At 42.2% G+C, this 27,260-nt stretch overlaps 1 protein-coding gene across 10 annotated transcripts in view; it reads right to left on the bottom strand.

Annotated features, from left to right (window-relative positions):
- USP6NL (USP6 N-terminal like) overlaps positions 1-27,260 on the bottom strand; it is a 145,224-nt gene that overhangs the window by 65,536 nt on the left and 52,428 nt on the right. For 8 of the 10 annotated variants that reach the window (XM_035128060.3, XM_035128063.3, XM_088652495.1 and 5 more), the window contains 2 exons: positions 4,526-4,599; positions 3,324-3,406 (listed from right to left, as the gene is read on the bottom strand). In XM_035128060.3, the coding sequence (XP_034983951.1) occupies positions 3,324-3,406; positions 4,526-4,599 (157 nt within the window). Of the gene's footprint in view, positions 1-3,323; positions 3,407-4,525; positions 4,600-7,404; positions 10,306-17,768; positions 18,827-27,260 lie in introns of those variants that run through there. The other 2 variants (XM_035128056.3, XM_088652492.1) reach the window with 2 other exon arrangements.

Here is a 27,260-nt window from a genome sequence, read left to right as displayed (position 1 = left end):
CAGCACAAGAACAGGCCTTTTCTGCGGTGGCTCCCCATTTGTAGAATGCTCTTCCCAGGGAGGCTCGCCTGGTGCCTTTGTTACATATCTTTAGGTGCCAGGCAAAAAATATGTCTCTATAACCAGGCTTTTGGCTGACTGGACATTTTCTGGTTATTTAAATGTGTTGGTAGGAGAGGGGTTGTTTTGTTTATTAGGTATTTTGCATTCTCATTTTGTATTTTTACGTTGTGATCCACCCTGTGATCTTCGGGTGAAGGGCGGTATACAAATTTAATAAATAAAAATAATGTATTTACTTGAGAAGAGATGTGACAGCACAAACACACCTGGGGGATGCTGAGGCAGGTGCAGAAAGGAAGATATCAACACAGTAAAGGGAATACAGTATAGGGAGCAACAGCTGAGTAGAGCTGGTGCCGCCATGCCCTCAAGACATAAGCAAAGGTTCCTGTAGTAGTTATATGCTTGAGAAACCAAATCGCTAAGCAGAGGTCCTGCAGTTTCGAATGAGTTTCCAAGGAGCTAAAGATAAATATACAAACGATACTATGCAATTACTGAGCTTGTGCTTCAGCCTTGGTCTTCAACTCTGAACACTTGCTTAATTAGATGTATGTGCTAATTAAGTGTGGGTGTTTTGAATGTTGTACTGAAGTGGTGTGGGAAGAAGCAAGAGGGCCTTGAGCTTTTCTTGCCACATTTAGGTCCCATGCGTGCATCTCGCCTCTGATGGTTCTCAGGCACAGCGCTTACATGGGTTTCTGCAGAGCAATTCCTTCCTTACCGCTTTGGTAAGAGATCCCAAGTCACCATATGTTTATGGCAGACTGGCTGTTTTAACAAACAAACAAAAAATCCTTCCAGTAGCACCTCAGAGACCAACTAAGTTTGTCATTGGTATGAGCTTTGAAAGTGAACTCTCATACAACCTAGCTAACTGGATAAGCATTACCTGCCCTCAATCAAATACCAGTGCTCCAGCTACAGTACTGTCTCTTGATGAAAGATGTACAAGCAAACACACATACACACTTGGAACTTTTTGTGTCCACGCAAATAGATTTTCTGGAAAAATGCAAGGCTCATGCACGCTAAGTAGCACGATATTGGTAGCTCTATGGAAATTCTGTGTAAATGGTCTACTTATGAATTTCCCTTGGGGAAATGGTTAACGAAAGGACTCCTCAACGCTGACTTGTAAATTAAAGCCGCTGCACAGTAGTACACCATTACATTGTTCAGACAAGCGTGGCAGTTATACATTCAAGCACAGTGGGGAGGGGACATAGCTAAGCAGCAGAGCACATGCTTTGCACATATAGGCTATATCGTCCAAAACCGGTTTGAAGTCCTTATCGTGATAATCAGTTTCATAGTTTTTGACTTGGCAATATATCACGAATCATGATATGTGTTAGGGCGATATATCATCCAAAACCGGTTTCAGGTCCATAACAAGCCCATATTGAAAACCAAATATTGCCCAGCCCTATATAGGAACTCAGGGAAGTAGCCAACTAAGGGGTCACACTAGCATAATGGCTTTTAGGTGTGCAATGCAAATTCCATTATCTCTTTTCTCCCTGCGGTCCAACCCACACGTCTCCTAAATCTGCTCTGGGGGTTTCTTCAACCCTCCAATGCAGGCTGAGGATGCGTGCAGGGGCAGGAGAGGGCAGAGAAGCTCCACTGTGCAGCTGGAAGTCATTGGGCTAGCATAACGATTAACTGGATACCGCTCCCAGATTCAATCTGTGGCGTTTGTAGTGAACTGGATTGCAGGTAACAGGGTTAGTAGAGAGCCATGCTTGAGACCTTGAAGAGCTGCTTCCAGGTACAATAGACAGTACTGGGCTAAATGAAACCATAATCTGGGCTAAATGAAACCATAAACACAGCAGCTTATCTTCATGTAAATTCATAAACACTTGGCCAAGCTAGAAAATCCTCTCTCCAAGTTGTCTTAACCATTAAAGAAAATTTAACAATGTTAATGTTTCAAACAATGGCTATTAGGATGAGAACTTCCAGAAGTTGATGTCTAAACTATCATCTATGTTTCTTATAGCAATTGTTTGATTGAAGACTTGCCTCCTTATTTACTAGAATTGCCACCTGCATATAACTTCTAGATTTAAAAAGGATGGTCCAAGTTTTAGATAACATGACTTCTTCTTGAAGTGAAGGGAAAACCTGTACTCTTGTTGGGAGCTAAAACCGAGTGCTAACCTAAACCATTGTGAACCTTGCCCAGGCTACCACTAAAGTCAGATTAAGGGTCACCAGAGGCCTGAACTGATCACCAATTCAACTGTTTTTGGTAAAAAGCCTCAGTTCTAGTTGCACTCCATTGTTTGCAAGTCCTGGTCCTGGATGGGGGAAAGCATATCCATCAACTGCATCAATCTAGTTCAGCAGGGACTGGCTGTGCACTGTAATGCACATCTGCAAGCTGTTATACATTGACATCAGCAGCAGGCATTGGCTTTACCTTGCTGAATGGAGATGAACAAGTGTTATGCTGGTCTCCTTTTACTTTTCAGTTTAACTTTCCCCTTCAATTCAAACAATGTTTTTTTATCTGAATTTCATTTATTTATTCAGCTGGATGTATCTTTTTAACTGAAGTCTGAAAAACAGACTATGGTTTTAAGTATCATAATGCACAAAACATCTTCAAAGACAGAGAAGAGAATGGGGGAGTATGTCAGCCTGTAGCACCCCAGAATTTCTTAATAGGTGTTAGGCAACTGGGAAATTTACATCTGTAACTAATGTTGGGTAGTAAAGGGATGGTGTTTTTCACTGTTCCTCTGTTGTGCCCCATGATCGTTGCGAATAAATTTAGCTACATAAAATTCTTATATGTTTGTGACATATATCTTAAGAAATAAAACTATTTTCTATTGGAGAACAAGGAACATCAGTTACACACTCTGTAGAAGCATCCTCTGTAGAGTCCCCTGAAGAACATTATTTTAGTTCTTACAGAAAGTATCTAGCATGACCTGAATTTTGCTGCACAAAGCTTCTCCCTGCTACTATTATACACAGGAAAGGTGACTGCCCATACTTTTCCATTACCAAGTACGGATCAATTTCAAATCAGAGTAAGAAAAGTGGAGAATATAAATAACCGAAGAATACTGTGCAAGACAATTTAAATTTTATTCACCAAATGGAATACTATTCACAAAGCAATTCTACTTCAAGCAGTCAATACTTTGACCAAACAGGCTTATAAAAGTGGAAAACATTAAAAAAAAAATTGCAGGCAACAAACTTTTAATGTAATTCCCTTGCCAAGCTATGCAACTTACTGCAGGAAACCAAATCTGTCAGTAACTTTGTAAAGGTGGTAGTCTGCATCTTCCCAAGGCTCAATCTGCACACCTTCACGGCCCTACAGAAAAACACACAACAAAGACAAACAAGAATTCATTCATTACTTACGGTACAACATGTTGGAAGGCAAGGGACTGATTTGAAGTTTGCAACCGGGAGCAAATTCCTTATTTCTAAGCTACTACACCATGGGTAGGCAAACTAAGGCCAGGGGGCCAGATCCGGCCCAATCGCCTTCTAAATGTGGCCCGTGGTTTTATTTAAAATGCATCTCTGGGTTATTTGTGGGGCAGAGGAATTTGTTCTTTTTTCTTCCAAACTATAGTCCTACCCCCTACAAAATCTGAGGGACAGTGGACCAGCCCCCTGCTGAAAGTTTGCTGACCCCTGTACTACACACACAGCTATCATCCAGAGAAGTGGGGCAGGGGTCCATGTGGGCAATGGGGTTTTTTTGCTTCCTGTTTTTATAAGAGGAGTACATAAATAACCCCCATGCATATATTCAGTCTTGTGTGACATCGCTCTCTGGATAGCAGCCATGTCTATGCTGTTCCCATGTGTCTGCATTACAATTGCTCTAATGTTTAAGCATCATAAACTACCACTACTACAATCGCTCCTACCATTTCTCCGGTAATAACGATGGCTATCATGCTCAGCTAAAAACAGAACATTAAAAAGCAAACGCGCCAGTTTCTCATATTAACTAAGCTGAACATGCAGGTTCAGAGAAACTGGATCTCCAACTACCAGACAATGTCAGCAACTAACATAAGACTATCCACTTATGAGTTTCCCAAAGGCATTTGCCTGGGCAAGATCGGAGACATAATATTAGTTGTCGTACCCAGCGAAGCAATTCCTGTGTTCTTTTGAAGTACTAAATATTCCCTCCCCATGCCATTTCTCTTGCAACATAGAAAAGAGGAGGATGAAATTTAGGCACTGTTTCCAATGTGGAATTGGAGTGAATCTTTGCTCCTCCTCTCTTCTTGTAAAAAAAACATAGTGTGGCATCACCATGTTTGTCCAAGAATGGCACACGAGGACAGGAAGAAAGGGGCAGGCATCTTTATTTGCCAGCCATCTGCTCACCTGTGGCAATCGGTCTTTGCCTCAGGAGAGCAGAAGAATAGCAATTTGCAAGGATGCCTTAACAAGTACAGAAACTTACTCTGTCATACTTGGCAACTATGTCAGCTCGTTCTCTGGCAAGTTTGATAGCAGCATCCTGCTCAGCATCAGAACCTGGAAAAAGATAAAATAAACATGTAAGAATAGGTTACAGCGATCCTTTCGACAGAAGAAGCAAGTTCTACTGGAAAGCAAAAAAGTGAAGTTTCAAAAATGTAGCATAACAATGCTAAAAATAAAATGGTGGCTTTGAATGCTGTGTATTCTAACTGACAATTTTATCTAATCACATCTCAAAGTATATTTTCCTAGCCCTATTGGCAAAACCCTAACAAAATCATGAACAACAACTACAGTGGTACCTCGGGTAAGAACTTAATTCGTTCTGGAGGTCCATTCTTAACCTGAAACTGTTCTTAACCTGATGTACCACTTTAGCTAATGGGGCCTCCCGCTGCCACCGTGCCGCTGCCGCACGATTTCTGTTCTCATCCTGAAGCAAAGTTCTTAACCCGAGGTACTATTTCTGGGTTAGCGGAGTCTGTAACCTGAAGCATCTGTAACCTGAAGCGTCTGTAACCCGAGGTACCACTGTACTCAGTTCTAGCCTTTCTAGACTCAAAGAGGGAGGTATCTTTTACAAATTTGATACTGTAGTCACGGGGGGGGGGGTGGATTCAACAAGATGCATTTGATAATGACTCCAATCAGGATAGTGTTTTATATATTACAGTCTTGCAAATATAAAGGGATAATATATGGGTGTCAAAATACTTCACTATTAAAAAGTACAATATGTTTTAAAGGTATCTGCAGTTTAATGAACCCAACCGTTTCAAAACACAAGGAAGAACAGAAAACTATTTGCAATCACTGCAACACACTGAAAATATTAATGTTCAATATACACTACTGGAGGAAGAGTCAATATTCCATTTGTAAACTCATACTGAAGCATGCAAAACAAAGAATGGAAGCAGGGTAAGAGGAATAAATCTCCTTTTCCTCCCGAAGTTCCCCAGGCCCTCACTTGTAACTTCCAACCTGCAAACCCTAAACTGGGAAACCATGTCATTAAAGCTACATATACATTATACAACACAGAACAAACTGACCACCTTAGAGTAAGAAAGAGCACAGAACGCAAAGCAGCGGAAATCCTCAGCGAAAAAGATGGTAAAGATAGGCAAGCTGTACAAAGAGACATTTCCATTACATGCCATCCTTTGCCAACACTCAGCTCCCCTGTGTGTATTCATGACAGCTAAACACATAATAATTTATTTATTTATTTATTTATTTATTTATTTATACCCCGCCCATCTGGCTGGGTTTCCTCAGTCACTCTGGGCGGCTTCCAACAGAAAAATAAAATACAATAATCTATTAAACATTAAAAGCCACCCTAAACAGAAAACCCTCAGGAATTGTAGTAGGACCCAGCAAGCCTGGTTAGTGCTCTGCATGACCAGAGATCATGTCCCAGAATCCTCTGCAAGGACAACAATTCTATGGCTAATATGCAATGATTCCTCTCAACCCAACTGATGCAAAGAAGGAACTGCACAGATACAGGTGGGTTGAAAGGACCAGTTGGCTTCTCTCATTTTAGCCAACTTTACTTCTGCACAAACTGGGGTGGGGATATATGCATATACAACTGTATCCTCACATTTATTTGTGTACACACACACACAAAAACATAAAATAAGCATGTGTTTTAACTTTTATTAACTTTTATTTTCCCCTGGTTATTGGTAGGGTGAGCTTACTGTGATAGTAGCTTAACTACTGTACTACCTATGTTGAGACATTACTGCTCCTGAGAACTGCAACACAAACCAGTCCAGGTTCAGAAAGTGTGACGATTGGAAAGTATTTGAACAGCTAAAATATATTACTATTGCTTTGCTGAGTAATACTCAGGATTACTCAATGAACACGGAACATGCTGCTGGAGAAAACACTTGTAACGTCAAGAAAAAGTAGCAGGAGCACGCAAGAGCAAGCAATAGAAATAATGGCTTGACTCAACAGGGAAGTTGAAATGTCAGGTGAGGTGACCTGAGGTCGAGAGGGATTACGAGGCATCAGGCACAGCATTGCAGTATGAATCCTAATAAGAGAGTGAAGGAAAAGAGAAATCAGATTTGACCAACACCACCCCCCAGGTGAAAACTATACACCAGCGGACAGCAACTAGAGGCCATTGGGCCAAGCCTGGCTCTCTGAAGAGTATCACTTGGCTCTCATTTCCCTAGAAGCAAAAAAGCATGGTCCCTGTAGCAATGGGATTTGGCAGCAGGCCACTGTGGTTCTAGGGGCCGGTTGTGTGTAGCTGTGAAGAAGCCTTCTATCTGTTAAACAAACGAGCTGATTACCATATATATATCCTACTCTTTCCTCCAGGAACCTCAGAGCACCATATGCGAGTTGTCCCATTTTATCCTCAAAATAGCCTTGCAAAGGAGATTAAACTGAACATTAGTGACTTGCCAAAGCCCAACCAATGAGCTTCCTTGGAAAGGAGACTTGGACCAAGAACTCTCCCAGTGCCAAACCTAATACATCAGCAGCTACACCACAATTACTTGGTACATTCCAGAATGTACCAAAAGTTAAAGGAACACACCACGTAATAAGCAACAAAATCAGGCAATTATCTCCTATTCATCCTACATTAACTGCTAAAGCTAACCTGTGCATGGTTAAGATTAAAAAGTTGACAATCCGACATGCTATCAAATAGGCAAGCGTTAAATTTATCAAAGGTTCTATTCTTCTCAAGGTCAAAAACTCTCCATTCATTTCATAACCTTCTAGCATGCAGAAAGAAATCATTACTATGCTTCGCTAAAGCAGACTGTGTTCAGAGAACAAAGTTGATAGCAACCTGCCTTGTTCTCACTTGCATCTTACTTGTCGTTATGCTGCTGCCCAAAGTGTTGATTCCAGAGTAATAACTATTCATCTTGTCACCTAAAACTCTATTTACTTAACGCGTCACAAGGCTAACTGGACTGATTACAGCCAAACAAGTTGATTGTTGCAGCTAGAGGCAGCTGGAGAAAACTCCTGCTGAAAATTGCTTTAGAAAATGATGGGGTGAGGGAAAGAGGCGGAAACAAAACATGCCTAGGGCCAGTCAGCAGTTTCACTCCTTGTTCTTCAGGAAGTGGAAAGCTCACGTCACTTTTTCTGGGGTCAGCTTCATTTTGTGAAGTATTTCCATTTATGTTCAAAATGAAGGAAAGGAAAGAGAGAGGGGGAAGACCGGAATGCAAGTAATGCCTTTCCCAAAGAAGGATCAGGGATACCCTGAGTGTCAGGGACTAGGGAGCATGAACCAGGAACCTCCTAGTCTCAGGGTGGGATTTTGCTTAGTGGACTCCCTAGAACTGAGGGCTCAGGCTTACTATATTCCTGGCAGAAGTAGTCTAATCATATATTTTCCAGGATATTGGAATCAGTGAGAAATTTTCCGGCATCTATTTTTCTGGAATATCCGCATCTCTGTTTCTCTTTCCATCTTGTACATATCAGCCCAGGGGTACTGTGAAAAATAAATTCATGTGTAGATCTCAAAGATGACAAACTCAAGAGGTTGCAGCCACGGAAATTCTCCCATATCAAACACCCAGTGTTAGAAACTGAAATTTAAAAGCTATTCAGCATACAGCCCCTTAAACCTAGGTTATAGGCACACTAACAAAATGTTTAGGTGCTCCCCCACTTCTTCTTTTACAACATTACAAAGCTGAAAATGACAGCTCCGTCTAAAATCTGACTCATGCCATAGCACAGCAACACAAAACCTGCTGCTAGGCACCCGCCAGCCAAATGGTGGAGACATCAGGCACCATCCTGGCACCCAGGCATCTTCACTTGGTTGCAAGTGGCCGATAGCCGGGTGCAAAATGTGCCTGGCACCTGGCTAATTCTGAATGCTGCCAACATCCTATATAGGTCATCAGGTAGGAAATCCTACCTGTAGTTCAACAAGTTTAGCAGAAGCCTGCATACATGCTTCTGCACTGTGAGACTGTGGGACAAGAGGGAGCTCATCAACTTAAGCTCTGCTCCTGGACCTTTTAAAAGAAGCAAATTATTCTATGCTCACATCCACTCCATATATTTAAAGTACTCCTGTGCCACTTGGACAGTCATGGGTTCTCTCAAAGAATCCTGGAAACTGTATTTTGCTACGGGTGCTGAGAATTGTAGCTTTGTGAGCGGTCTCCTAATGATTCCTGCATTGCAGGGGGGTTGAACTAGATGACCCTTGGGGTCCCCTCCAACTCTACAATTCTGTGACTCCATCAATTCTAAGTATGGTGTAGACATGACCTATAACTTAACAAGAGTCCTAATTGTAAAGTTCAGAGAAAAACTGCACACATTGCATTAAATGAGTACGACGACAGCTCAACAAATATAAATAGGGCTGTTTCCCAAGTAGGGCTTAAATCCAGAGTAGGGAAGCCTTTTCAGTCCAAAGGCGGCATTCCATTGTGGACAACCTTCAAGAGAGGGCATGTCAGTGGTGTGTGGAGCCAAATTAAAAGTAGGTTAAGCAACGGATGCAACACTCACCTCTGTGCACAGTAATATGCATTCCAATCACACGAAAGTCTCTCTCTCTCTCTCTCTCTCTCTCACTCACACACACACACACACACTTTATCCAGGCAAGAAAGAAAACAGCGGCACCAGAGTTCAAGAACACATTTCAGGCAGGTAAAAGCACTCAAGTGGGGTGCAGAGTGAGGATAGTGAGAGGATGTGACCTGAGAGTCCTGGAGATCAACATTTGGCTTCCAGGTCTGTGAATACCCACCCCTGATTTAAATAGATGTGCATTCCCAACAGACCTACTGAATCAATGGATTCTTAAGTGGTTTTTCCCACTTTTTAGTCCCCAGATACCGGTATTGTTGGAGAACAATTCCCTCCATCCCTGGCAGCCATTGGTCAAGCTGGCTGTGGAGGAGGAGGTTGCAATCCAGCAACATCTGGGAACCCAAGATTGGATAACGCTCCTTGTTCAAGATATATAAAAGCAAGATAATTTTAACCTGGAGGGTGTTGGGAGCTTCACAATTTTGGTTCTAACTGCAGCAATACTATTACAATGAAGTGTACTATTTCACATAGATGTGTATATATTTGAATATGTCTGTGGGTGACTGAATGGAAAACTTACAAAATTAATTTTTAGATATACAGTATAGGACAATACTGAAGACTATTCTTCCATCCAACACACGTTTCCACAAAAAAGATTGCTTATTTGTAAAATCTATTTGTCTCATTCTCTAGTTTCAAGATACTTGAGGTGACGTACAACATAAATCACCATCAAAGTAATCAATTAATCAAGCCAGCAACCGTACTAAAAAAAAGAGAGATACTGTATAGCTAAAGACATAAATCTTAAAGTAATTTTGAGAGTAAAATTTAAGCAGCAGCATTAAGTAATAAGATCCAACGGCTCAGAAATGCCTTCCTTGATTAAAAAAGTATTTATTTGATGGTGAAACAGGTTAAATGGACACCAGCTGCATTTGAGAAGACGTTCCAGATAGTGGTGTCATTAATACAAAGCCCTGTTGGGTGCCTCAAGACATTTAACCTGATTTTAATATGGAATATGGATCAAAGATTTCACTTATCACAGTGAATAAGCAGCAGTCCCAGATCCCTTTCTCCTCTCACCTCAGGAACATCAAACAATGTAACAGACACCACAAAGTCTTATCAAGTGTCAGTTACAGGTAGGTAGCCGTGTTGGTCTGAGTCGAAGCAAAATAAAAAAATTCCTTCAGTAGCACCTTAAAGACCAACTAAGTTTATATTTTGGTATGAGCTTTCGTGTGCATGCACACTTCTTCAGATACCTGATACTTCTTCAGGTATCTGAAGAAGTGTGCATGCACACGAAAGCTCATACCAAAATATAAACTTAGTTGGTCTTTAAGGTGCTACTGAAGGAATTTTTTTATCTTATCAAGTGTGTTCTTGTTCCTGCAACCTTAGCAGCCAGTAGCATGGAGTCGGCAAACTCCCACAATGATGGGCAGACACCGTGTCCCTTTCTTTGGTATTTCTAAATACTGCTGGGAGAAGAGAGGCAGAAATGTGACGGTGGTTGTTTTCAGTAGCAGCCACCCATGTAATGCAGGACCCAGGCAGGCATCAGAGATGAGCTGGTTCGCACAACACAGTAAACCCAACTCTGACTTAGGGATACTTCACAAATGTGTGGGAGTTTGGAGAGGAGCCCACAGCCATTCTGCTCCTCCCCGTTCTTTTTCACTCCTGTGTCACATTAATTAATCCAAGGTTTGGCTTAATGTGTCATTTTAACTTGCACTCCAACTGTGGTTAGTGATGAGATATCTTAACCACAAGCTTGGACAGCATGCTAAGCCACACTTTGGTTTAGCACAGTGCAGTGTAACAATAAAAAGGACTGCAGAGGAGCAAATTAGCTCCTCTCTTGGGAGTTGACACCCCATCTCTCCCCCCCCCAAAAAAAATTCCAGTCAAGTATTTGTTGTTGCATTCATTTTCATACTATAAACTCTGCAAGGCCTGGAATTCTTTTTCCAGGTACATAAAAATATTCAGAACTGGTGGTGTCACAGAAATAATAAATGCCCTTTGCTGGAGAAAAGGATGCAGAGGTTAAGGCTTGGCATGCTACTTTTTGTAGCTACATATCCTCCCACGAGGTAACGCTAAGAAAGATTTGCCTCTGGTAAGTGAAGCAGAACATGAAGAGAGTTACAAATCTGTATCCATTGAATCCTTCCGAGTTCTGCTGTCCCCTGTTGTGCTCCACCTTGTGAGCCGGCAAATTGTATGTATGAGGCCACTGGCCAACTCTGTTTAACAGACTGGAGGTACACCAAGGTACACTTTCAAACTACAGTCAAACCTCGTTCTGCGTCCACCTCCGCTTGCGTCCGCTTCGGCGAATGTGCGCAGCAAACCCGGAAGTACTGGAACGGGTTACTTCTGGGTTCGCCATTCGTTCATGCGCAGATGTGCTAAATCGCGAATGTGCAGATGTGGTGCTTCAATGTGCATAATTCTCAGGTTGCAGCAGGGCCTCCGGAATGGATCCCCGCTGTAACCCGAGGTTCCACTGTAGTTCATTTGCATGAGAAATTTATTTACAGCTAAGAAGAGAAGTTCCTCTCTCTCTTTCAGATGTGGACATCCTTTAGGGTAAATGTACCATCTCATGCTTTGCAAGTGGGGCACCACTCCAGTACATGCAGCAGCACTTGCCAGAACTTCACCACTGACTCTACACACCAACCAAGCATTCTCCTTAACGCTACATCAAATACAATCCAACAAACGTGAGAACGTAAGAGCCAGAAGCATCAGGCCAGTGTCCCATCTGGTCCAGCATCCTGTTCTCAGTGGCCAACCAGATGCCTATGGAAAACCTGCAAGCAGGATCTGAGTGCAACAGCACTCTTCTCGCCTGGGTTTCAAGCAACTGGTATTCAGAAGCATACTGCCTTGGACAGTGGTGGTAGAATATATCAGTTAGTAGCCATTGAATTTGTCTAATCCTCTTTTGAAACCAGCCAAGTTGATGGTTATCACTGCTTCTTGTGGGAGTCAATTCCATAGTTTACTGTGAGAAGACAAAATGTCTGTCCTTAGTCTTCCAATAGGTGTTGATGAATTCTAATGTTATGAGAATTAAGATTTTTTTTCTCCAACATGCATCACTTTACACTTGTTTGCACTGAATTGATTTGCCTTTTTACTGCCCATTCACTCAGTTTGGAGATGTCCTTTTGGAGCTCTTTTAGGAACCCTGAACAAGTTAGTATCATCAGCAAACTTGACCACTTCACTGCTTGCCTCTAACTCTAGATCATTTATGAACAAGGTAAAATACTGAGACTTGGGAGACCCTTCACCTCTGACATCCCTCCCTACTATGGTAATTTGTACCCTGAGTTTCCTGTTACTTAACCCAGAGATTTTCAACCTTTTTGAGTCCATGGCTTCCTTAACCAACTACATTCTTTCTCCGCCACCCCTGTGGGGCTCTGGAGCCCAGTTATGTCACCCCTTGCCTGCAGAGCTGGCAGCCTATCACCCTCCCCTTGTGGAGTGTTCCCTCATCCTCCTCTCCCCTCTCCTTGGGAGTCCTCTGGGCAGCTGGTGCTGTCATCCATTGTCTCTGAGCTGCACCCCCAAAGAGATATGCCACTCAGAGGCACCATTCGCCTGAGGAGCTTATAGCAAGGGCTGCTGCAATAAATAGCTGTGGAAGCCTTTGGAAGGCAAGGAGACAAGAGGGCATCCAAGGGGGGAGGGAAGGAAAGAAGGACAGAGGCCAGTGTTGCCTGCAACACCACTGACCATCGTTCAAGGCACCCCAGGATGCCACCACACTGGTTGAAAACCACTGACTTAACCCATCATTGATCCACAAGAGGGCATCTCCTCTTATTCAATGACTGCTAAGCTTACACAGGAGTCTTTGGTGAGGTACAACTAAGTCGTATACATGTTTGCAAAAAACACAGATTGCACATTGGGAAACTACTTAAATGAGTAACTTTTCTGGATGATTTAAAATCATCCCACCCTAAGGCATACACGAAGGAAAAGACCTGACCAGAATCACAACAAAGCAAACCCAAAATACTCATGTTTTACAAGTCTAATTTAAAAATCTGGGGTAAAAAAATATTTAGAATATGCAGTCCTTCCATTCGTAGGAGTGTATTGTTGTTTTAAGCGAAAGATTTGTAACAAGATTCTGCTTTCTTTTCCCTACGGCATGTAGAACAGTAATAAAATCTGCCATGCCCCATAGCGTTTGATAACTTGCTACATTTATCACACACAAAATCACACACTCAGAGACATGAAATAATCCTCCTTACTTTTGGTAATAATCAACGTAAGCTAGCTTTCTTGCAAGCCACTTTGACAGTTTAATTTTATGCTAATCCAGCCTCGCATGAGACTTATTAAAAGCAACAAGAAATTGACAGAAATTAAAGTATGTATTAAGAGAAGTTGGGAGGAGGGAAGAATTCCATTCTAACATATGAAAATGATTTACATGTTTTCAAATTTGGTATTAATCAGTTTTCAAAGTGCCAGATCTAGACCTTGAAGTCAAGTATTAAAAGTTTATGCAAAAGCAGTGTTTTTTATCTGTTGATGGATGGCCGTCCTGCCTCGGCCCCAGACACACTGACCAAGTGCTTGGAAGCTGTGGCTAGATGGCTACGTGGAAGTCGGCTGAAGCTAAATCCTTCGAAGACAGAGGTCCTCTGGCTGGGGCAGGATGACATGGGGCGGGGGGGGGGGCAACTTCCATCTTTTGCTGGGGCTCAATTAGTGTCAGCCCCTTCTGTCAAGAGCTTGGGTGTAACCTTGGATGGCTCCCTTTCCATGGAGGCACAGGTTGCAACCACAGCCAAGGTGGCATTTTTCCATCTTCACCGCCTTAAGCAGTTGGTCCCCTACCTTTCTCAACCTGATCTGGCCACAGTGATCCATGCGGTGGTCACCTCTAGGCTTGATTATTGTAACTCGCTCTACGCGGGGCTGCCCTTGAAACTGACCCAGAAACTCCAGCGGGTGCAGAATGCGAGGCTCCTTACGGGGTCCCGGCCGCGGGATCACATTCACCCAGTGCTTTACCAACTGCACTGGCTCCCGGTGGAGTACAGGATCAGGATTAAGGTGCTGGTTTTGACCTTTAAAGCCTTATGCAGCTTAGGACCCTCGTACCTACAAGACTGCCTCTCCCGGTATGACCCACAGAGGACATTAAGGTCCACAAATAATAACATACTGGAGGTCCACAATCACAAGGTGGTTAGGCTGGCCTCGACCAGGACCAGGGCCTTATCAGTACTGGCCCCGACCTGGTGGAACGCTCTGTCCCAGAAGACTAGGGCCCTGCGGGATTTGTCATCTTTTTGTAGGGCCTGCAAGACAGAGATGTTTCGTTTGGCCTTTGGACTGACGCAGTCTGACCCCACGGTTACCCTCCCCTAAGGTTTTATCTCATAATGGTTTTATCCTATTTGTAGATTTTTAATTTTAAAATTGAATTTTAAAATTGTATTAATCTGCATTTTAACTGAATTGTTTCTTTTATACTTGTGTTGATATTATTTGTTGTTAGCCGTCCTGAGCCCGGTCTTGACTGGGAAGGGCGGGGTATAAATATTATTATTATTATTATTATTATTATTATTATTATTATTATTGACTGGTGAGTCAGGAGTTGTTATAGTACTATGGCACCATCGTTTTCTGTTTGAAGGTCCTGCTTAAGAAAAGAGAGACAAGAAAAGCACAGATTTTATTTACTTTTTGTAGATGCACCAACGTGGAGATTTAAGCAGATGCAGCTTCTCTTACTCCTACGTGACAAGTTGCACCAGTCCAAATTCCCTCTTGGATGCAACTATTAAAAGGCACAGGAGCCATATCCTCCTTCACATCTAAGTCACTCAAGAAGCAGCAGGAGAAACATGGCCAATATAAAGTGAAAGTATTAAAGAGAAGTGGGTCCCATGTTGAATGCAAGGTTAAAATACAGGTCTTGGAGGTGGAAAAGAGGTTGAGGATTGTGTTATTTTAAACCTCTTTCCTCTTGTTATTTGTTATTTCTGTCATTATATATAGACAGACAGACAGACAGACAGACACACACACACACACACACATATCAATCAATTCAAAAATGCTCTACCAAGATCAACACAGCTGTAATCCTGAAAACAGCATACAAGAGATCCACAGTCTGCAATTTGGCAGCTGCCTGTAACTACTGTACGAGTGATCTCACAGCCACCCACACAAGCCATGCCCTCTGGGATGGAGAGCTATTGCAAAAGCTCCAAAGCTTTTCCTAAAACCAATACATAAACTCGGGCAAGTTTGGTTGGACTGACAGTTATGAATCGAGCCAGAGGATCTCTTTGTAGCTCACAGTCTATTTTAAATTGGTTACGAGAAACATAGGTAAAGGTACCCTAACCGTTGGGTCCAGTCGCGCACGACTCTGGGATCGCGGCACTCATCTCACTCTATAGGCCAAGGGAACCGGCGTTTGTCCGCAGACAGCTTCCGGGTCATGTGGCCAGCATGAATTCCCAATTTTGCTCCTTGCTTTCCCTTGCACCAGACTCTTACTATGAACTACCACAGACACTAGTAGAGCTGTATAATGTAAAGTAGCTCCCCAATATAGAACAGAAAATTCTGCAATTGGGTAACCCTGCCTGCAGACATCAAGCCTTGCCCTAGCTTGGGCAAAATTACTTTTGCAAAGACCCTGGAGCAGGGACACAGCTCAGGCACCAGGCAACAAGGAAGCCAGAAGCATCCAGCTGTTGACCAATACTCATACAAGAAAAGGGTAAAGGACATTGTTCTTAATTACCCAAGATGTGGGAAATGATATTTAAGCAGCTGAACTATTACAAAATGCTTGCTAAGAGAGGAGAAAGAAATGATTCACACACTCTGGTCTCAAGTGCAATTGTCAAATCTCCTTAAGTACGAACGTTGTGTGACACTTCCAACTACTGAGGGAGAAGTGAAGTAATAAGTAGTGAACAGTGTCTTGTTCTAGTGAACAAGCCAAAGGAGGAGTTTGGGGGGGGGGTAGATATATTCCTCCAGTGACTCATTTGGGACTGCAGGGGTTACCTAGCAGTCAGGAAATTGAAGATCATTTTTTATTTCCCATCACATCATTCAAATTCCTTCTTGTTTCTACATTCCACTGTGCAGAGTTCAAACACTTAAGCCACTGACTGCAGGCCCTTATAAACAGATGTTTGTCTTCTGCAACATCACTTTGAAAAAGTTCTTACAAGTGATTAAAATAACAACTTGGGACATTTGCCAAAGGCATAGCTGCCAAGTTTTCCCTTTTCTCACGAGGAAGCCTATTCAGCATAAGGGAATTTCCCTTAAAAAAAGGGAGAACTTGGCAGCTATGGCCAAAGGCACAGAATGCAGAATCCTTGCTGAAGCTGGGGATTGAATGGGAGACAGCTCCTTAGAGCAGCTATGAATCACCTTCAGATTTGCAGGATTTTGTTTTTTATTAAAACTGAAGGTCCACCAACCAGAAGACGAGTGCAAAAGCTAGATACTGCAGCAGGATGCAAAATAATGGTGCAAGGGTTCGGCTAATTACCTGTTATGAGATACACACTGTGATAAACTGCAGATACAAGCAGAAACCTGTAGTTGAATTGCTACAGGTCGGTGATTCTACAAGAATTCATAACTGACCAGAAGGGCTGCACAAAGGCCTAGACAAACGCAATCAGTTAGTAACCCTATATAACAAGTAAGGAACACAGAAGCTGAGAAATAACATAACAAAACTGATTTATTTTTATTTTTTACTTTGTATTATTGAGTAATAAAGTGACACCTTTACAATCTACTGCAAATGGTTCTGATATCCAACAGCGACATGTGCTCTACCTTCTGCCTGCCCTGCCCTGGAGGAAAGAATGGATATAGGCAAGATAAAATATACTCATAGAAGAGGATCTTTTCCTTCTATAGTTACTTCTGTCATTCCTCCACCAATAGCTTAGTGATACTTATACAGAAACACTAAGGAAGAAAAAGCTTTACAATGAAATATGAGCAAAAGTCCATGCCCTGCAGTGCAACCAAAAGTTAACTATTCTACAGTGTTATTGCTCAATAAAAACCATCCATGTTAGCAACCAAATGTATATGAACATTATTTCAGTTTCAACCTTAAAATCAAAATTCAGTAAGTCTAAAAGGTAAAGGTACTCAGCACAAAACAAAAATGGCCCAATAGCTGCTTAAACCCAGCCACAGAAGACATCTCATCCAGATAAAAAATATTTTAAAGTGTTTTAAAGATGTATGAGTTTATATATTATTACAGCTGCATATTCATATTACCAAGCATGCTTAAAACCCCCAGAAATTATTAAAATGGCTATTGCACTTTAAATCATGCTTTATCTTTGTAAGTCTTCTAGTGCAAGAGCGCAATTTTTAAAAAATATCAGAAGGCTCACTTAAAAGTGGGAAACAGAGCCTGTGCTATGATCTATCCTAACAACTTTTACTTGAATGAAGTCCTGTTTATTTTTAAAGAAAGTGACCTGGAAACAGACATCTTTTAAGGACTGAATTGCAGGGTGCCATTTTTTCAAAATTGCACCACACAAACAACAACAAATCATAACTTGTATTCTGATATGATAGTTTACCCTTTTTAAAGTTTGCTTTTCTTCTTCCGTTGCGAGTGTTGCTTACAGCTTTGGTCCTCATTGAGCAAGATCCTTTGCTTTCAGATCACCACATAGTATAACAATGCAAAGCCAGTCCCGTTCACGCAACTTGAAAATCCGAAGCAAGAAGGATGAAGAATACATTACTTTGCTTTGCTGCAAATGATGGTTTCAGATAAGCCAGCTAGTTTGAATTCTCATCTTTTCACATTGGAACACCAAGCCCAATGTAGTCAACTTTACAGGCTACAGATTTTCAAAACAATGGTACTGTTTGTTGAAAGCAAAGTGTCTTTCAGGAGACATGCAAGTATTCTCCACTCCAGCCTACACTCCCAGCATTCCACTCCAGAAGAAACAAGAAGATGTCAATAAACTGTTTCACACAAAGACAGATGAAGCATATCAAGGACAGCAGTGTTTGCAGCAGAGAATACCAACTGGCATTTTCCTTGGCTACAGAGTATTTTAGCTGAAATTGTTAAAACATCAACACAGATCAGAATGTTCCTGTTCAAAGAGTGATGTTTGTTTGAAACAAACTTAGCAAAGAGGAACCTATGAAATTACAACCCCGCTTTCTAGCTGTGTTTTAGCTGGAAGACTCCAGACATTCCATACTGAGCGCTGCTCCACAGCGATACCCTCCTGGTTTTCATTTCTATGGATTGCAATCATTTGTCTCTCTTCAAACATGCAAAGCACTAGCCTCCTTATATGTTAACCTAAATTACATGTCAATGCACCACGAGGCTTCCTTATAGTATCAGAGTGCCAATACTGAGAAATGAAGCAAAGAACCACTGTGTTTTCTGTGTTTTTATAGACATATAAAACCACACAAACAGGAGCAGACAATAAAAATGGTCCAGACATTCAGCAGTGAACAAAAGCAGGAGGCTGTGACATAATGCAGCAGCAGTGGTAGGAGCTGCAATTCGCTTGCCTTCCCAAACAGAGTAGCATTGTCCTTGGTGGTTATGTAAGTGGTCCATAAAACATAGGCTGGGTGTCTGGATTCAAACTCTGGTGGTCAACCAAGTGACCATTTTTGAAGTATATATAATGTCAGTCATAGTAAGGTAGCAATTAAGGACAGCTCGCTAAACCAGTCAAGAACAACAATAGCAAGGCTGCTGTTTATCACAGATATACAGTACTGAGTAAAAAAAAAAAAGTCCCATGTCAATGATAACTAAGATTACTATACCAGGGTGGTTTAAATCCAGCTGTTTTGGTTGCCCACACCAGTTCCCAGCAGGAGAAGTGGAATGAGCAGCCAACACAGAATCAAACTCCATACCACCAACCATCCATCTGCCAAAATCACCCCCATCAGCAGGGGTCGGCAAACTTTTTCAGGAGGGGGCCAGTCCACTGTCCCTCAGACCTTGTGGGGGCCGGACTATATTTTGAAGGGAAAAAATGAACGGATTCCTATGCCCCACAAATAACCCAGAGATGCATTTAAAATTAAAGCACACATTCTACTAATGTAAAAACACGCTGATTCCCAGACCATCCATGGGCCGGATTTAGAAAGTGATTGGGCTGGATCCAGGCCCCGGGCCTTAGTTTGCCTACCCATGTCCATCAGAGTACTATCACCTGACTGACAGGTAGGTGTGTGTGTGTGTGTGTGTGTGTGTGTGTGTGTGTGTATTTTTAAAAGTGGTCAAGACAATATCAGAATATAAAATTAAGTTTCCTATGCTGTTATAACTGATAGCACAGACCCAGCCCACATTCCTGCCAGCATATAAATGGGTTAACTGTAAATCAAACAAGAACTCACTTGGCTCCAGTGCCGTGCACATTTGTCTCCTTATTTCCTGTTTCCAAGTTCACATTTAAACATCTATGAGATCACCTCTCTCCATCTCCTCCCCCCCCCTCTACATTTATATAAAAAACAAGCTAGGAACTTGTAAACCCACCTATGTTCCTCTTTCGCTATTTTCCATAGCTCTTAAGGACACAGCAAAGATCATACCAGTGACATAATCATGACATGATTACTCTTTATATTACACACTCAATACTCATTAATTTAAATTAGAATTACTGTTTAATTTTACAAGGTAAGAAATAAAATTGTTGGAATATGCATGGTAGTTTCTTGCCCAAAAATGTGCTACATTTTCTTTGGGGAAGAAATTAGATCTGAATAGGCTTCCGGTTCAGCGCCAGCGCCGTCCGGCGGGGTCCGTCTCGAGCTCCGAGGCGACCCGTCTCTGCGAGGGAGGGGGAAGCAGCGGGAGCGCCGCTGCACCCCAAAGAACCCCAGATCGCGCGTTCTGGGGGCAGAAATAGCCAAGCAGCGCCCCAATCCCGACTCCCCAACTCTCCGGTAGGCTCTAATAAGAGCTCCGGAGCAAGATGGGTCGCAGTCGCGGGGGCCATTTTGGAGCGCCATCGCTACCCTCGCAGGGAGAAGCTCCGTGCCGGAGGCGGAGAGCGCTGGATTTTTCCAAAGAAGAAGTCAGGAAATTGAGAGACCGTGAGTAAAAAGGACTCAAAGATTTAAAATTGGACTTGAGATTTGGAATGGGGGTGAGATTTAAAAAAAGGAAGCCGATCTCCCCCTTACTGATCTAAAAAGGAAAGCAGCTTAAGAAGGAACCCCAGTGCCGGGGGCTAAAAACTTTATTGTTTGAATATCTCCAAGGACTGACTAAAGACTCTCCTCCTGAGGCAGGGTTAGGGGGGAGAACTGTTATAGACAATAAGAATCCCTGCAAACATATTTAGCTGAAGAAGAGACCCCCCTCTGTACCCTGAAATTCGGCACCCCGAACAGAACAGCGAGTGGAATATAATGGGGTGAGTGAAAGGAAGGAATTGACATTTTAAAACTTTTGGTTCGACATTTGAGAATATATTGTATCCAGTTTGGGCTATGTGGAAGAACTGCAACTTGTAACCACTTCCTGTTTTCCAAGTCTTGCTCTGCCCTTGAAAAGCTAGAAAAATGCCAACAGAGAATTACACACCTGGCTTCCAGGAGAAAGTTTTGAAACTCTTGTGGGAAATGAGAATTAATATGTATAAGACTCAACAACAATTGGAAGGAACAAACCAAGATCAAGATCTACAGGAGGATGAAATACTTCAAGAAATGGTGCATGAGGATAAACAGACAGATGAACCGATTTACAACATAATTGAAGTAAATGACGATGAAATACAGGACTTGCCAATGAATAAAGACTTAGCTGAGAGTGGAATTAACCCTCCTCAGGAGGGGAACAAGCAAGAATTTTTGAAGAGACAAAAAACTCACAAGAAAAGCATCAAGCAAAGAAGAAGGGACTTATGGGAGGGAGAGAACGGAGAAGATTGGATTGAAAAATTGGTCAGGAAGGGGGTGGGATGAAGGAGGAATATTTGTTGTTTAATAGGATGGATAAAAAAGGACTGAAAACTGGATCACGGACTTTGGACTTGCTGGACTGGAAGGGGAAAGCCGGGATCAGGGGATAGAGAGGAAAGAATTGAGGATAAAGACAAAATCTAGAATTGGGAATGTAAAAAGGTTTTTAAAATTATGGGAGTTCTGGGGGGGGGGAGGAAAATTGATAAGTTAGAAATAAGATTTAGGAGTTATTTAGAAGTATCAAAAAAGAGAATTTGGTAAGATGAATGATTGAAGGGACGGTTGGGGGTTCTGGACCTCTTGTCGGCCCTCTGCGCGCGGGGAGCTCCTGGTGGCAGGGGGGGCTCCTGGTGTGGGGAGGGCGGGGAGGGGGGAAGTCCCAATTGGAAAAAGAACCATTGCCTCTCCCTTTCTCTCCTCTGGGGCTCTCGGTGGCAGAGGGAGTGCTGGGGGGGAGGAGGGGAGGGAGGGAATGGGAAAAGATGTCAGAAAATAAATTTAATAGAAATAAGGATACTATTGAAGTAAGTTTAGAGAGTTTGGAAAATAGAATGGGGAATATGAGAAGAAAACTGCTAAAATGGAGTCAAAAATGAAAATCAGAAAAAGGGGGAGGTAGGGGAAGCCCATAATAATACAATGATTTTAAAAAAAGAAAAGAAAGGAATAATTAATAATTGTTCCTTTTTGTTTTTTCATTTTTTTTTCTTTTTTTCTTTTTTTTTGCAGCTGTTCTTTTTTCCTCTTCTTCTTTTTTTTTATTAATTATTCCTGTGGGTTTTTTTTTCTTCTCTTTTTGGGTGATTTTTGATCAAGTTTAGATAAATAGTTGGGTGAACACCCACCCCCTCTCTTCTTATATCCCTAGGATCTCTCGGTGGCAGGGGGGGTTCTGGGGAGAGGAGGGGGGTGGGGACAAGCCCAACTATAAGATGCACCACCTTCGACTGCGCACTGTCCATGGGAATACCTGGTGGCAGGAGGGATCTCATGGGGGGGGGTTGGAAGAAGGAGGAAAATATGTTATTTTTTTTGTTTATGTGTTTATCTCTTTGCTTTGTTAATATGCAAAATCAATAAAATTAATTTTAAAAAAAAGAAATTAGATCTGAATAAGACCATTACCCTCCACACAAAGATCACATACTCCTCCAATTTCTCCAACACAGTTACCTCTTCTTCATCACCCCAGATAGCCCCTCATCGACCCTTTTCCTTGCTTACCCAGCAACCCAACTGAAGGCCTCATTTTAGAGGTTCTGAGTAGAGAGTATCACTTTGCTTACTTCCTTATCCCACCAGCTATTCCTGGCTTCTTTTATCTTGAAGGGGGAAGAGATCACAGGTAGTCATCAGAAAGAACATATTCAAAGCCCCTTGCAGACGAGAGAGCAAACCTAAGCTGGGAGTTTTTCTCCACCACTCACAGTGCTAGAAATCAGGGTCATTCAATGAAGATGGATGTTGGAAGATTCAGGACAGACAAAAGAAAGTACTCCCACACAGAGTACACAGTTAAACTATGGAGTTCGCTCCCACAAGAGGCAGTGACGGCCACTAACTTGGGTGTCTTTAAACGGAGACAAATTCACGGAAAGTAAGATTATCAATAGCCCTGGTGGATGTGCGCTACCAGCAGTATTGAATAAAGTGTGCCTCTGAATACCATTTGCTGGGAAGGACAAGTTCTGCTGGGCTCAGCTTCTGCTACCAGTCTCCCCATAAGCAACTGTTTGGCCACTATGGGAATAGGATGCTGGACTAGATGAACCTTTGATGTCATCCAGCAGAGCTCTTATTATTATGGAAAGCTTTTATTGGGATCCTGTAGTATCACATGATCCACACTGACCTGTTGTCGGTCAGAGGTTTCCTTCCTGGCTAGTCTTCCTGCAGTTTCAACTTTCAGCTAGAACTGGCTATTGAAACCCAGGTTGACAACTCTCTGCTTCAAGAGCTGTCATACAGACTTGTAACAACAACAACAACAACTTCATTATTTATACCCACAACAACAACAACTTCGTTATTTATACCCCTCCCTTTCTGGCTGCGTTTCCCCAGCCACTCTGGGCAGCTTCCAGCAGAATATAAAACAATATCAAACAGTGCTAGACCTAGCATGGAGAAGGCAGTGGGAAGGACAATACATTTTATTATTATTTGTAAGGCTGTTTCATCAATGACTTATTATTATGAGTCACATGCTGGGTCTACAAGTTAACCCAACTGAAAACAATGCTAAATATAAAAGTGTGTGAAGATAGTGTAGGAATGTCAAAGATAATCAGGCAGGGTGGAGTAGGTGAAGGGAAGGTGAAGCCCTGTATATAAACAAGGAAAGGCGAGAGATTTAGATCTGCCTGCAGGGAAGAAACTCACTTCCATGCAGAATCAAATTTCACTAGAACAGCAAGTTGACAGCTCTAAGATTTCCTGGGAGATTCTGCATATTGGATTGGTGCGAGAGAGATACACATTGTCTGCAGGAAAATTTAATAATGCTGTTATAGCAAAATGTCACCAAAGCAGTCAGTGCATATTGTCACTGACAATGTTGTCATTGCTGAAAAACATTTTTGTTTAGATGCTTTGAAAAGCTGATGTGAATTTAAATCCATTTTAAAATTTAGCTTCTTGTGTGCTATAATGCTTTGTATATTTTCTTCCTGAATTTATGGTTTTATCTTTTTGTAAACCATTTTGAGGGTTTTTACAATCAAGCAGTATATAAATGTTATGAATAATAAATAAATAAATGGCCTCCAAGCATACATGGGGGTGGGGTGGGAGAAGAAAACAGATGCAAACTTTATGGTTCTTTCATGTTCAAGTGGCAGCACACTATCATGACGTCTGAGCAGAAAGGAACAGAATCAAGGTGTGGTACTTCCTGTGCAACCCTTTTTGGATGCTGCAATTCTGACAGCTATGTGGGATCAATACATATCAAGAAGCAGTCATTTCCCTAATTTTCCTACAGTATCACTCCTACAAGGACATTTCACCAGCCATTCCAGGACAGTGAGTGACCCACGTGTTGGTAACCTCAGGGCTACATTACTATAATGTTACAGGTAGGTAGCAGTGTTGGTCTGATGTAGTCAAAACAAAAAATAAAAAAATTCCTTCCAGTAGCACCTTAGAGACCAACTAAGTTACAAACTTAGTTGGTCTCTAAGGTGCTACTGGAAGGAATTTTTTTATTTTTTGTTTTGATTACTATAATGTGTAATACTCCACGTGGGTCTGCCCTTATCAAAGCTGGTTTGGAAGCTGCAACTAGTGCAGAATGCAGCTGCTAGACTGAGTGGGGGAGCCTTCTGCAATCATATTTCACTACTTCTGCAGGAACCGGACTGCTGCCAATTTGCTGCTCATCCAAATTTAAGTTGTTTGTGCTGACAAATAAAGCCCTTTATCAGAGTGAATGCCTGCTCCAATACTGACCAGCTTATTTACCAAGGTCATCCAAGGAGAATCTTTGGGTGGTGCCACTGTTAGCTAAGCACAGTATGCAGCAAACCTGAGAGAGGGTCTTTTCTATGGGGGTGCCTGCACAACAGAACCTCCTCCCACACTCTGAAATAAGTCAGGTCCTGGCTGTGATGAGCCTTCGACACCTGCGTAATACCTAGCAAGGAAAGGGTCTCCAAGATTCATTGCAGGGTAGACCAGAACCCAAACCCTTTCTCATACTTCCAACAAAGCATCCCAGACCCTAGAAAGGCTTCCAGACAGAAACATGTACAGCCTTGCAGCTCCTGGCTTGTATCCATGTTAGTCTACGACATGAGGAGTGTATTGATAAAAGTAAAGGACCCCAGCGACAGAATGGAAAGTCTAAAGTACAATCACCTAGGTGCCACAATTCTATAAGAAGTTGCTGTAACAGAGGGCAGATGAGTCTGATGTGCCAAAAGCAGTCCTATATGTACAGTATATAAAAATACAGAAAGGGAAAAAGAAATTCAGATACAGCTCTTGGAGCACACTCCAACAACAAAGACAGAAACAAAAACTTGGCTTAGGTGTGATACTGCATTCGTCACTGCCTCTGGACCAGTTCGGCTTGTGTGACAACTTATCCCACAATGGAGATTAGGTCATCCTTCACTGTTTCACTCCCACCTCTCCTCCAAAATGGGCATAGTTTGAATTCACCCACATTACAAGTTCATTCTTTTCTGCCAAGCGTACAAATAAATGAATGGCTCTTTATGAGGTAACCGAGTATCGCTTCCTCATTTTGCTTTACACATTGGGAAATAAGCTCCAATCAACTGCTATAAAATTCCAGCCAAACTGCTCTCCTTAAAACACACACAATCTGTGGGGCAAGGCCTGCCTTGTGCTTTCATTCTTGTACAGGTACGGTATTTAGGTACTATATAAACAGCAACTATTTGTCTTAGTGGTTGTTCCTCTCTCTGCATGAGAGACTCACAAGCTCTGCAACATCATGGAACCCTTTCTTCAGAGGTCACTATTTACATTATATTAAGTTTAGAAGGAAATATCTGTCTTCCGAGAGTCTTCACTTCTCATAATCATGAGTGGAACTCTGCTAGAAGGGGGCTTTGAAATCCTATGCTTCCCACACATCACTCTACTCAGCCCATCAAGAAGCAAGTTCTTAGTGTTAGGGGGCTTTCGAGATTGGCTAGGGTGTGGAGTAAGGGGTTCCTATTGGAAACCGAGGCAGAACTTCCCTTTGTACAAGTGTCTTCTATGCATGTTAGAGGCCCTTTGGAGTCAACCAATTGGCACCATTTTGAGTTCTGAATTTTACAGCTCACTATGGGTTTTGAAAAACATTTAGATGGCTTGTTTTTAATTCAGATGGTGCTATTTGCCTTGGCTCTAATTTGGATAAAGGTGGGAACATTTTTTATCTGAGAATTGTGGACACTTCCAGCAAGACCAATATTCAAACGGATAAGAGGATATGAGATTCACCTATAAATGGCAAGGCAAACCCACATCACCTCAAGACAGTTGGGTCACAAACCCACAAGGGGTAGCTAGCAAGACATCAGCCTGCACAGCACAACTTTGCCTAAAGATTGATAAGGAACTGCAAAACATACAGTGATGCCACAGCCAAGAAAGTTTCCATGTATCAATAGACCAAAGGGAGTCAGGCAATATTCTAGTGTCCTCATAAAACAAAGATGGCTAACCAGTGGCCCTCCAGGTGCTGTTGCATTACAGAGCTTTCCAGGGTTCAAACTGCTCACTAGCCTGAACAATTAGAAGACTTGTTCAATGTTATCACTTTGGATGACCAGCTAAGGGTAGGAACTAAAGAATAGGAAAGTGGGAGTTAAGAGGAAGCCTTCAAGCCCTTGTCTCCTTCCTGATGTTTGTTGTTGACCCAGCTATAGCAGACTGAACTACTCAGATACGTCAATAGTACACATTGCATTTTCAGAGTGCCACCCATTTAGAGTTTGGACTTGATATCCCGCCTTTCACTCCCCTTAAGTGCCTGTTGAATATGGTGCCACGGTTGCTATACTTATATGCAACAATAATTTTCCATTACAAACAAACGGGGGAAATTCAACCTATTCAATTTTATGTCTGTTCCAGGAGCTGTCACCTGCAAGTTGCTTAGCAATATTTTGTTAGCAATGGAGCTGTGAACATTTTACTAGCCCTAAGCTGTGCCGCACTATTACTTAATGGCTCTCCATATAAAAGCAGCTCCTATACTTTTGAAAGAAATGCAGCACCCTGAAGACATCTTGCAGTCACCTGTACAGCATATTCTGAAAATGTAATTGAAAGTAATAAAGATGGCAGACAGTCAGGAGTTAAGGACTTAAAATTTGCACGGCCAAGATCGTGCTGGGAATGTCAAAAACTTTCATTTATACAGTGGTACCTCAAGTTACAAACGCCTCAGGTTACAAACACTTCAGGTTACAAACTCCGCTAACCTGGAAGAGTTATCTTGAGTTGAGAACTTTCCCCCAGGAAGAGAATGGAAATCATGTGCCGGTGGCATAGCGGCAGTAAGAGGCCCCATTAGTGAAAGCACGCCTCTAGTTAATAACAGCTTCAGGTTACGAACGGACCTCCGGAATGAA

This window comes from Zootoca vivipara, chromosome 9 (assembly GCF_965207765.1).
Source record: "Zootoca vivipara chromosome 9, rZooViv2.hap1.1, whole genome shotgun sequence".
NCBI lineage: Eukaryota > Metazoa > Chordata > Lepidosauria > Squamata > Lacertidae > Zootoca > Zootoca vivipara.
This window is presented reverse-complemented; position numbering and strand designations above follow the sequence as displayed.